This window comes from Chelonoidis abingdonii, chromosome 5, assembly GCF_003597395.2.
Source record: "Chelonoidis abingdonii isolate Lonesome George chromosome 5, CheloAbing_2.0, whole genome shotgun sequence".
NCBI classification, from domain to species: Eukaryota; Metazoa; Chordata; order Testudines; family Testudinidae; genus Chelonoidis; species Chelonoidis abingdonii.
The window spans coordinates 82,896,630-82,908,785 of NC_133773.1; the positions used below are offsets into that span (position 1 = coordinate 82,896,630).

At 46.5% G+C, this 12,156-nt stretch overlaps 1 protein-coding gene across 1 annotated transcript in view; it reads right to left on the minus strand.

Moving 5' to 3' along the window:
• LOC116836654 (EF-hand calcium-binding domain-containing protein 6-like) overlaps positions 1 to 12,156 on the minus strand; it is a 100,040-nt gene that overhangs the window by 7,736 nt on the left and 80,148 nt on the right. Inside the window, exon 10 of the mRNA XM_032800399.2 lies at positions 2,108 to 2,280. Coding sequence (XP_032656290.2) covers positions 2,108 to 2,280 — 173 coding nt within the window. The remainder of the gene's footprint in view (positions 1 to 2,107; positions 2,281 to 12,156) is intronic.

Genomic DNA, 12,156 nt, shown 5'->3' on the forward strand with positions numbered 1-12,156 from the left:
AATGTCTATCAGGGATGGTCTAGACAGTATTTGGTCCTGCCATGAGGGCAGGGGACTGGACTCGATGACCTCTCGAGGTCCCTTCCAGTCCCAGAGTCTATGAATCTATATGAGACTTACTTGATAGATGCTTTAAAAAAATCCAACTTCCATACATCATTCCACATTCTTCCTGTTGAAAATTCTCCCAAAGCTCTGGTATCTCGACAATATACACAAACCACTCCGTTGTCCTCATCATATGTGAATATTTCACGAAGTTTAACAAGCATTACATTATGTGACTTTGGTGTAACCGTCTCTATAGTTTCATCCAGCCATCCAGATTTAAATGAAGTCACTGTTCTTTTACACTGTAGACCTCTGGACAGTGACATTTTGAGACTGATTTTTTACCAGATTGGTTTATTTAAAATTAATACTTTTATTATATGGCTATTTCAATGCGCTTAACAGCGTGACTCGACAAAAGCGCAAACGGGAGATCATTCAGATCAGGATACCGGAAGTTTGTGCATAGCAAAAAAACACGGTAAAACATCACGAGTAAATGTATGAAGTCCAATGCCTTTGAAAGATTTCAGTCACAAAAACATTTACCTTTGTTCATTTCTGGGAAATCTTTGCACTTCCTTAGCAACTACAGCCAGGCATTTTGACTTATTGCACATACTTGAGTTTGTACACAGCCAAATGAACAGACTACAAGGAGATGTGTGGATCCTGACCGTCCCAATGTGATCAATGTTCCAAGTTCGAAATGCTAGTGAGGATGGGTACAAATGATTCATTGCCCTCCATTCCCTTTCCCCCCCTTGTCAGCTAGTAGAATCTGGCTGTGTTGATAGATGGCGGGTGAACAAAGTCAAAAGTCGCCCGTAAATGATATTTTGGCCTGGCTCCAATGTAGTATTTCATTTTTTGTGAGCGCGGTGTTTCGCCATGTGCTCAGGGTTTAGGATCTGTGTGCACATACACACGCACAGCTTAGAGGGAACAGTGAATGTAAACCAATGGGTGTTGTTGAGTCTGCAGTCAGAGTTTGAAATAATACTAGGCCAAGTCTACATTAAAATCTTTTGCCAGTATAGCAATGCTGGTTAGAGATGTGTTTATTTTTTTTTACAACATTACTATACTGGCAAAAGCCCTACTGTAGATGTGCTTATACCAGCATAAAAGTGCTTTTGCAGGTACAGCTCACTTTCCTCAGGGAGCTGGTATAAACTATACCAGCAAAAGCCAGTATAGTTACACCCTAAGGGCTAGACCAGGAAACCTTTTCTAGTGTAGTCTAAGCTTTAAAAAACTATGAACTTCCTATGTCACTGTTATGGAATGTTAACCCTGAAACGTCACTGAGAGGAACAGTGATTCTTTGCACACAGGAAATCTGAATTTTTGTACCAATACAAAGGCAGAAGTTTATTTTGTACCTGGAGGAGGGGAAATATGGGTTAGAAATTTAGATTCTTAGGCTTATTTTATTAAAGTCAAGGCTCATGTTAGCTCTGATTTTAAGATTACTGTAGGCCTTGGTTTGGAGGCTCATTATCTTTCTCATTCAGGGGGATGCATTCGGAAGGTAGGGCAGCCATGTGACAGATGGGTCACAAAAACTTTAGTTCTGAAAGAAAATTATTTGTTAGTTTTTAAAATTTAATTGTGACTGGTTTGGATGCATTTTGCTGCTCATAAAAGCAATGCACTAATAACTTTCTCGAGAGCTTAGCCACCATACAGATAGTGCAGGTGATGTGAAAATTTACTAACACAACTCTTCCAGTGCAATTGAAACCTGACTTGCTAAACCCATTCTGTTCCAGACCTGATAGTCTTTTGAGTAGAGACTTGCAAATTCAGTGACACTAAGAGTCTTAATTTTTGTGATTTGGACAAAATGTCCAGCTGAGAATAGAACAGGAAAATCAAATGACCTAAGCAAGAATTTGAATTCCCGTCTTCAAAAAAGTGCATTAACCTGTTGTGCCACTTAGAGTATCTAAGACCCACTATTGTTTGTTCAGTGTTATAGACTTCCATTTAGATATCATATAAATGTTTATAGACCAACTTACTTCTAACTCTTTTTCCAAGTTTAACTTACCATCCATCTCCATTGCTTTCAAATTTCTGTCCCAGCATTTCACACTCATATTCATTAAGATGCACACACAGCTCAGTCAAAATATCTTTAAATTCCTTCTTGCTTACAAAGCCTGTATGGTAGGGGTCGAACTCTTCAAATTCGTTCTTGAGATCATCCCACAAATATTCCACCTACAAGAAACAAACCACATAAAATCCTGTAGTGTTTAGGATGTACACCCAATCCTCTGACTAACACTGCAGTGTATACTCCTCATGCAGTAACCAGAATGTAGCATCCCTGCTCTAATCCTCATGGATCTAGAGGCTTATTTTTTTCTAAGGAAATGGGTGGACAGATTCTGGAGGTATGGAGTCAATAGGACAGATTTTCTGCTTTTAGTGACAACTCTGTACATCCAGAATAACTGCATTAACCTCTGTAGGGTTATGTTAGATTTACCAGTGAGGGTAGCCAATAGGTCTTTTGCCCTCAGCGAGATAGGGAAACTGCCTTTCTCTAGCATGCAAAGATTGTTCCAGTGGACTAGGCTGAGGAAATCAATTTGTGATTCAATGGCCATGCAGGTGGTTCAGCAAGGTGCTGTGGGGCACAAAGAGCATGACAAGGCATGGAAGGTGTCACAGTCCCTAGCTGCAGCTAAGGAAGTCCCCAGCCGTAACGATTCTTTGTGCTGTTGGAATCTGGCTTCCACAGCCAAGAGAGTGGGACTGTCCCTGTGCAACAGCTTTCTCAATTAAAAATTTCCCACACAGGTTTTCGCTTAACTCTCATCCCATTAACATGTTATCAAATCTCATCATTATCAGCAGTAGTGACTGGAGAGATGTGATACGACGACATGGAGTGGGAAAGATGAACAGCAACACACTCCTCCTTTTGGGTAAATGTGCAGAACACAGTCTGCTCATCACTAACACAATCTTTAGGCAAAATGATAAGTATAAAATGGCATGGATGCACCCAGGGTCCAAACAATGGCACCTGATTGACTATGTTATCACCCGCCAATGAGACATCTGCAATGTCGGTCAGTGGCATGTATGAGAATAAAATCTGTTCCAGTGACATTTCTATTGTTAGCAAACCTACAAATCTAATATTTAAAAGTGAGATCTTCATCTGAACTTGATGAGTGAAGGTCAAATTCTGCTCTTAGTTACACCTGTGTTTTTGTCCTCCTCTCGGGAAAAAACATGAATGGAAAGTTTTTTAAAGTTAAATTTGATTTGAGAGAGAGATATATAGAGAGAGGACAAAAATGAAAGAGCCGTCGTCCAGTCACTCGAGGCGAAAGTGCTCCTGGTCAATTTCTTAACCAAATAGTCCTTTCAGTGGAATAAAAAAAGCAGGGAGCTTTGGAAACTGAGGCCAGGTCTACACTGCGACTTTAAATCGGTTAATGCCCGATTACCGATTTAACGCTGTATCCGTTCAACACGAGTCGTCATTAATATCGATTTAACCGCCTCCTTAAATCGATTTCGGAACTCCTCTCAACGAGAGGAGTAGCGCTAAATTCGATAGTGATAACTCGGATTAGGGTTCGTGTGGACGGAAAATCGACGTTATGGGCCTCCGGGCGGCATCCCAGAGTGCTGCAGTGACCGCTCTGGACAGCAATCTGAACTCGGATGCAGCGGGCAGGTAAACAGGAAAAGCCCGCGAACTTTTGAATACATTTCTGCTTGTTCAGCGTGAGCTCTGATCACACGGCTGGCGATGCAGTCTCAAATCCAAAAGAGCTCCAGCATGGACCGTACGGGAGATACTAGGTCTGATCGCTGTATGGGAGACAAATCTTTTGTATCCAGCTCCGTTACAGAACACAGAAATGCCAAGCGTTTGAATAAAAACTGCAGGATACACAGCGCTGCGTGACAAGCGTAACGGGAAGCCAGAGACTCAAATGAACGCTCATGAAGGAGGAGAGGGGGTACTGAGGACTCCAGCTATCCCACAGTCCACAGCAGTCTGAAAATTATTTGCATTATTAGGAGAGCTCCCAATTGTCTGTAGGGTCAACACAGTGTCTGGCGTGGTTCAGGAAAGCTCCTCAGTTTCTTTCCCCGCCCAAACGTGAAAAAAAGGGTAAGAAATCATTCCTTGACTACTTTCTATGTCACCCTATGTGTACTGAATGCTGCTGGTAGACGGACGCTACAGCACTGAAGCAGTATCGCTCCTCCACTCCTCCTCTCTGGTGGTAGCGGTGCTGCAGACCTCCCCATCCAGGAGAACCGCCTAAATGCTCAACATCGAGGGCAACATTGCTACCGCTAGCAGTAGATAGGACAGAAACGGCTAAATAACAAGCTAATCATTGAAACTTGGGGCTGAAATTTTTGCAATCACATTTGGGATTGACTTGCTTGGCAATGAGTCAATTCCTCCCTTAGGTGTCTAAAAATAGAGTCATTCTGCCTGGACTGTCATTAGCCCCGGGAGGCTGCCTCCAAGTGCCTCCCCCCGACATCATTTTCTCTCACTAACAAGTCTCTGTTTCTTATTCTGGTATTCCTTAATACTTCATGACACAAACGGGGAGGGCACTGACACGGGTAGCCCGGAAGGTTGAGGGAGGAGGAAAGCAACGGTGCGCTTCTTTGCAGGGCAACCCCTGTGAATACTGACACGGAGCACCTGTATCTCTGATACACTGGATCTCTGTTACACTTGCCTATTATTCTAGGCAGGACAGTGCACCACTGACCGCTCTGGTCCGCAATCCGAACTCGGATGCGGAGTGCCGGTAAACAGGGAAATCCCGAGAGCTTAACAGTGACATTTCCTGCTTTCACGTGTCCAGCTCTGATCACCACGGGTGGCGATGCAGTTCAAATGCAAAAAGTATCTCCTGCATTGAACTACGGTGAGATAGCAGATGTCATCGCTGTATGGTGAGACAAATCTCTTTTATCAGAGCTCCGTTAAAGAACAGGAAATGCCAAAGCCTTTGAAATAAAACTACAGGATACACAGCGGCGTGACAACAGTAACGGGAAAGCCAGACACTCACGGATGGTCATGGAGGGAGGGGAGGGGTAATGAGACTACAGCTACCAGTCTCCACAGCGGTCTCTGAAAATATTTGCATTTTTGGCTGCGCGCACATGTCTGCAGCTAAACCGGTGTCTTGCTGTTTACGGAAAGCTCGTCAGTTTTTTCCCTCTCCAGCACGGTAAAAAAAAGTGAAATAAATAATTCCTTGAGTACTGTAAATGTCAACCCTCTGTGTACGATGCTGCTGGAGACGCGATGCTGCTGCGTGAAGAGCGTATCCGCTCCTTTGCCTCCCCAGGGGTAGACGGCCCGCCCAGTGGAAGTGCTCCTTGGCTGAGTGTGGCCGGGGTCTCGGGGTGAAAATGGGAATGGACTCCCTTTTTCTGACGTGGATGGTACAGAACGCCTGGTAACTGTCTTCATCTTATCCCTGGGGGCTGAGCTTCATCAGACCCCTTCCTCTCTGTGCGTAAGAAAGATTCTGAAGTGCATGGACTGTCATAGCCCATGGTGGCTCCCTCCCTCTTTGATCTCAGTAACTACTCTGTGATTCTTATTCATGCATTCTTCATAATATCTGCCAACAATGGGTGGGGGGGCACTGCTGTGGTAGGCCAGGTAGTGGGAAGCAATGGTTGCCGTTACTTGCAGCGGCTCCCTCTGTGAATACTGACACGGAGCAGCTGCCCTGTGCTACACTGATTTAATACACTGTATCCATACTTGTCTGAGCGCTATTTTTTATACCGTAAAGGCAGGATTGACTCAGTCCCAAGTGAGTTAATCCCCATTTTTTCCTTTCAAAAAATTACACAAGGGTTATTATCCGTTTCTGTCCCTTTACTGGTGAGTGTAACAAAAAGAGATGACAGGTAACAGTTTCTGCTGGTCTACAGTAGTACTGTACCATCACACCAGGAAGGGGAGAGGAGCGGATTTTCAAGTAGCATATCAACCCTCAGATTCACTTCAATTGCTTATGATACTGCCACTGTGCAAAGCTCTAATGCTCTTCAGTGCTGCAGATTCGCCTCTATCAGTACCATTCAGTACAAAGAGGGTGACTGACATTGTAAGTTACTTCGCTTTATTTAACTTTCATTTCTCGTGCTGGGGTAGGGGAAGGAAACTGAATAGCTGTTCCGTGAACCATAAAAGACACCGTGTTGTAAGCTACAGACACTGGGCGCTAAGCCAAGAATGCAAATAGTTTTACGAGACTGCTGAAGACTGTGGGATAGCGGGAGTCCTCAGCCCCCCGTTCCGTCCTCCATGATCCCCGGCCCCTGATGCTAATGTTAATGGTCGCGGGGGGGGGGTTCTGGGTAAATGTCGTCAGTCATTCCTTGCTCCGGGAAACATCAGCAGACAGTCCTTTCGCACATTTTTCTCCTGGATTGCCCTTGCAGAAACAATAGCACGGCAGCACTAGAGACCGTCGGCTTTTTGTTTTTCCCGTCACCATTTGTGTGTACTAGATGCCGTGGAGAACAGAGGCGACACTCGAGCGCTACACACCAGCATTCAATTGCTTTTGCAATGATAGCAGAGATGGTTACCAGTCGTTCTGTACCGATCTACTGCCAGAGAAAACTGGCAATGACATGACGGTTATCTCTCCTTCTCTGAACTGTCCGCTGCTATCATGAGTGCCCCTGGCTAAATCAGCCGGGGGCGCAACGCAAAAGCAAACTTGGGATTGACTCACTGGCCACTGAGTCAATCCTCCCTTATGCTGTCTAAAAATAGAGTCAGTCCTGACTACAAGAAGAGTCAAAGCAGCAGAGAATCCTGTGGCACCTTATAGACTAACAGATGTCTGTTAGTCTATAAAGTGCCACAGGATTCTCTGCTGCTTTTACAGATCCAGACTAACACGGCTACTCCTCTGAAGGAAGAGTCAAGTGTATTAGAAAGAGCGCAGCTACTCCGTGGCTGTATTAACAGGGGTTTCCCCTGCAACCACAACCACAACCATTGCTTCACCTCTCTCCCAACCCTCCGCAGCTACTGTGGCAGGGCCCACCCCCCAATTTCTGTCATGCAGTCGTGAGGAATACAAGAATAAGAAACATAGACTTATTCGTGACATAAACCGGGGGGGGGGGCACTTGGAGGCAGGCAGTCGTGGCTATGACAGTCCAGGCAGGACATACTCAATTTTTAGAAACCAGAAGGGAGCGATTTGACTCTGCCCCAAGTGAGCCACTCCCAATTTGGGTTTCAGAACCATTGTCACAGGGGCACTCATGATAGCATCGGACACTAAAACTGTGATGCACTGGCCAGGTAAACAGGAAAAAAGCCTGAATCCCCGCGAACTTTTGAATTCCATTTCCTGATTGTCCACCGTGAGGGTCAGCACACACACAGGTGACCACACAGAGCTCATTTGCACTCGTCACAATGCAGTCTCCTGATAATTCGAAGAAGAGCGCCAGCTTGGACCACACAGGAGGTTCTGGATCTGATCGCTATCTGGGTGAGGACTCAGTGCTCACAGCACTGCGTTCCAAAAGACGAAATGAAAAAGTTTTTGAAAGAATTTCAAAGTCTATGGCTGATAAAGGGCACAGCAGAGACTCCCTTCAGTGCCGAGTGAAAAGTGAAGGAACTTAGACAGGGTTACCAGAAAGCCAGAGAAGCAAACGGAAGGTCAGGCTCTGAGCCGAAAACATGCCGCTTCTATGCTGAACTACATGCAATTTGGGGTTCAGCGCTACCAGTGCCCCAACCCCTGTCCGTGGATTCAGACTTTGGGATTGAAATATCAAGTGTTTCTGAGGATGTAGCCGAGGGGGAAGATGGAGACGAATTTTGGAGGATGAAGATGAGCGTGGTGATAGCACACAGCAGTCCGTAAACCCCAACAGCCAGGATCTTTTTGAGACCCAAGAATTACAGTCCCTGCGCTCCCAAGCGAGAAGCCCAGACAGTGAAGCCATGGAAGCGACCTCCGGTAAGTGTCCCTTCATTCTGTACCAAACACGGATTAAAACAAGACGTTTTTTAGATCGCATTGACACCAGGGCTTTTGCTGCAGTCGCAGCCATTACTGTTACAGGAAAATTTCGTTAACATGTCTGGGGATGGAGCGAAAATCCTCCAAATTAATCTCCATGAATCGATCGTGGAGGAACTCAAAAACCCTTATGCTATATGAGAACATTTCTGGCCAAGACAGCCTTCTCCGTCCCCCATAGTAGGTAACTTTTCAACGCCATGCATTTTGCAAGACATTTTGGGTACTGCAGGCATTGAAGGCATTGCACTGAAGGCATTGCATAAACAAACGATCTGCCTCCTGCGGTGCTATTGTCAGGAGAGAGATATCATCCATTGTTACCTTGTAGAACATCAGGAATGTAAATAGGGGGCAGACATGGCGATTTTGCTACTGGCCAGAGCGGGGATGGGAGGAGGAGATAGCGACGAGTTTTCAGCGACAAATATCTGGCAAGCAGGATTCTTCCCTGCTACCAGCAACGCGCTGCGGGGGTGATGTAGGGTGATCACTAGCAGCGATCGTATACGATAGGAGCCATGCGCTGTTGTGGATGTGAAAGAGGGGGGTTTGGCTTTGCAGGTTCCTCTTAATAGGAGCAAGGCATCATATAGATCACTGTGTATATGAACGGCGGAGAAGTCAAAATTTAAAGCCTCACTTACCATCGTCGCGTGGACGTACGGTTGGCCGTACCTGCGTCTGTGTGTGTGCCACACCAGTCACACAGACACTGAATATTTAAACGATACAAAATGCGACCTTGTATAGAGATCACATGTGCTCTGTAAGGTGGATAGTGTTCTATGTGAAAGAGTACTGTCATTGCTCTGTAAAAGGTATCTTTCCACATACTTATCACCCTGGTTTGCCTTCCCATGCAGCTGCACATTTCTCTGAAGTCCCTATGCCATCACGAGGGCGTGCTGTGATATACGGCGGAGGAAGAAGAAGACGCGAGATGAAATGTTCACAGAAATTATTGAAGTAACACGCAATGAGAGGGATAAACAGAATGATTGGAAGGATGTGGTAGCAAAGTACAGGAAAGATGCCAGTGAACGATCTGAGAGGGCTAGGCAGGAAGACCAGCGTGGAGAGAAGCAACGCTGGATCTGCTGCGTTCTCAAACTGAAATCCTCCAACGCATGGTGGAGCTTCAGGAAGAGCAGCACAGTAGCAGAGTGCCACTGCAGCCCCTGTATAACCTCCCTGCAAGCCCACGTCCCATATCTCCCTCACCCAGACGTGTAAGAACGCGTGGTGGAAGGCTTTCTGCACCCGCCTACTCCTCCACACCCCCTGCAGAGTTCAAGGAAAAGGCTGTAATTACGCTACAATGTGCTTAGTAGCCTTTCCCTTCCCCCTCCTTCCAAAGCACAGCAGTCAGGGACACCTTCCTAATTCTCTGCCTTTTTTATAGTTCCTTTGTAATACAGAATACATCGAAAGGGGGAGGGTGGGTTGCTTACAGGGAAATCTAGTAAGGAAAAACTCATGATTTTAACAGATGCATAATTACTTTTAATGAATAATAAAATGATTTTTAAACGATACAGAATTTATTTCCTTCGCCAACCTGTAATGAAAAGGGGAGGGTGGGTTGCTTACACTGAATAAGTCCATCAAGTGCGGAGGGTTCATCAAGGGGAAGCAAACAGAGTCACACCGTACCCTGGCCGTGCTGAAACTCGTTTTCAAGGCTTCTCTGATGCGCAGCGCCTCCAGGTGTGCTCTTCTAATCGCCCTGGTCTCTGGCTGCTCGTACTCAGCGGCCAGGTGATTTGCCTCAGCCTCCCACCCAGCCATAAATGTCTCCCCCTTAGTCTCACAAAGATTGTGGAGCACACAGCAAGCAGCAATAGCAAGCGGGACATTGGTTTGGCTGAGGTCTGAGCGAGTAAGTAATGATCGCCAGCGACCCTTTAAACGGCCAAATGCACATTCTACCACCATCCGGCACTTGCTCAGCCTGTAGTTGAACAGCTCCTGACCACTGTCCAGGCTGCCAGTGTATGGCTTCATGAGCCATGGCATCAAGGGGTAGGCTGGGTCCCCAGGATAACTATAGGCATTTGAACATTCCCAACGGTTATTTTCTGGTCTGGGAAGTAATTCCCTTGCTGCAGCCGTTTAAACAGACTAGTGCTCCTGAAGACGCGAGCGTCATGAACCCTTCCTGGCCATCCCACGTGGATGTGGGTGAAACGTCCCTTGTGGTCCACCAGTGCTTGCAGCACCATTGAAAAGTACCCCTTGCGGTTCACGTACTGGGTGCCCTGGTGTTCTGGGGCCAAGATAGGGATATGGGTCCATCTATGGCCCCACCACAGTTCGGAAAAACCCATTGCAGCAAAGCCATCCACTATCACCTGCACGTTTCCCAGAGTCACAACCTTTCGTAGCAGCAGCTTAACGATTGCTTTGGCTACTTGCATCACTGCAGCCCCCACAGTAGATTTGCCCACTCCAAATTGATTTCCGACTGACCGGTAGCTGTCTGGCGTTGCAAGCTTCCAGAGGCTATTGCACTCGCTTCTCCACTGTGAGGGCTGCTCTCATGTTTGTATTACGGCGTTTCAGGGCAGGGGAAAGCATGTCACAAAGTTCTAAGAAAGTGCTCTTACGCATGCGAAAGTTTCGCAGCCACTGCGAATCGTCCCACACCGTCAAAACAATGCGGTCCCACCAGTCTGTGCTTGTTTCCCGTGCCCAAATTCGGCGTTCAATGGGTAGTAGATGCCCGTTAATAGCAGTAGCTCCAAAACGCTGGGGCCAGCGGTTATGGAGAATTCTGCCTCCATCTCGTCATCGCTGTCCTCGCCGCTCAGCAATAGCTGCCTCCTCCTCTCCTCCTGCCTTTGCAGTTCATTGTTCAGTATAGTCAGCACGAGAGTACGCGAGTGTTGACAACGGTCAGAATACCGTTTGTGATCTCAGGGTCCATGATTGCTGTGCTATGGCGTTTGCTCAATGCACTCCGCGCGAAAAAGGCGCCAAAGGGTTGTCTGCTGCCTTCACAAAGGGAGGGGTGAGGCTGTACCAGCACCACCCGGGGCAATGTTTTCTGCCCCATCAGGCACTGTGCTCTCAACACGGAAGTGGGAACTATGGGATAGCTGAGGAACAGCTACCCACAGTGCACCGCTCCTGAAATCGATGGTAGCCTTGGACCATGGACATAAGCAATCGATTTTTTGATCGCACTGTGGACGCGCGCAACAAAAAGAGGGTTATCCCATCCTCACCTATATGGACAGCTCAGTGCCTAATGGGTGCCAGGCTGGTAAACATTGATCCAGTCAGCTCAACTCCTTTAGCATATCTTTGTTCACATTATGGAGAGGGATTATTCAGGAAAGGCTTCCCTGTTTGAAGTGGTAAGGGCCCCAAGTGTTCACAACAATTTTGTACCGTGTCTTAGTGTTCGTCGTGTTGTGTGATGAAGCTGATGCATGCGCTGTTGCCATGAACTGCTGCCAGTCTTAACATTTACGAGCTCTCATACTCTAGCAGCTATTGGAAGCTATATTGTTTGTGTACAATCTAACAATACGGTTGACCATCGCGAATTCCTACGTCTTCTCTCGTGTGATGTGTTAGTAGGAAGAATTTATGGATCTATGACCTCACTGTCCTGTGCTGCATTTGCTTCAAGTCAATGATTGGCTAGATCTCTAAGTTGGATGCGTACCTGTTCAATTGGTTTCGCCAGCTCATTCCCTCTCTGATCAGTAGGCAGAAAGAGCAGGTGATGGGCCTACGGATATGTGGTCGGGCGAGATGCGTGATGGGTGAAAGTAATTGAGATGGGGGTATGTTGGCCTTGCCTTTAGCATAGAGAGGAAGCTCCCCCTTTAAAGTTGATTCTGTTGGCAAAATTGTAATCACTGTCTTAAATGATGCCACTAGACATTTGACCTGCTCCGTGATTAGCTCCTTAATGCATGATCATGTCCCCACTCATCGGCTCACTCCAGTGTTTCGTGTTCCTATTCTTCAGCCACGTTGCTTAAGCCGTCTCTTTCGTTGGTCTGTT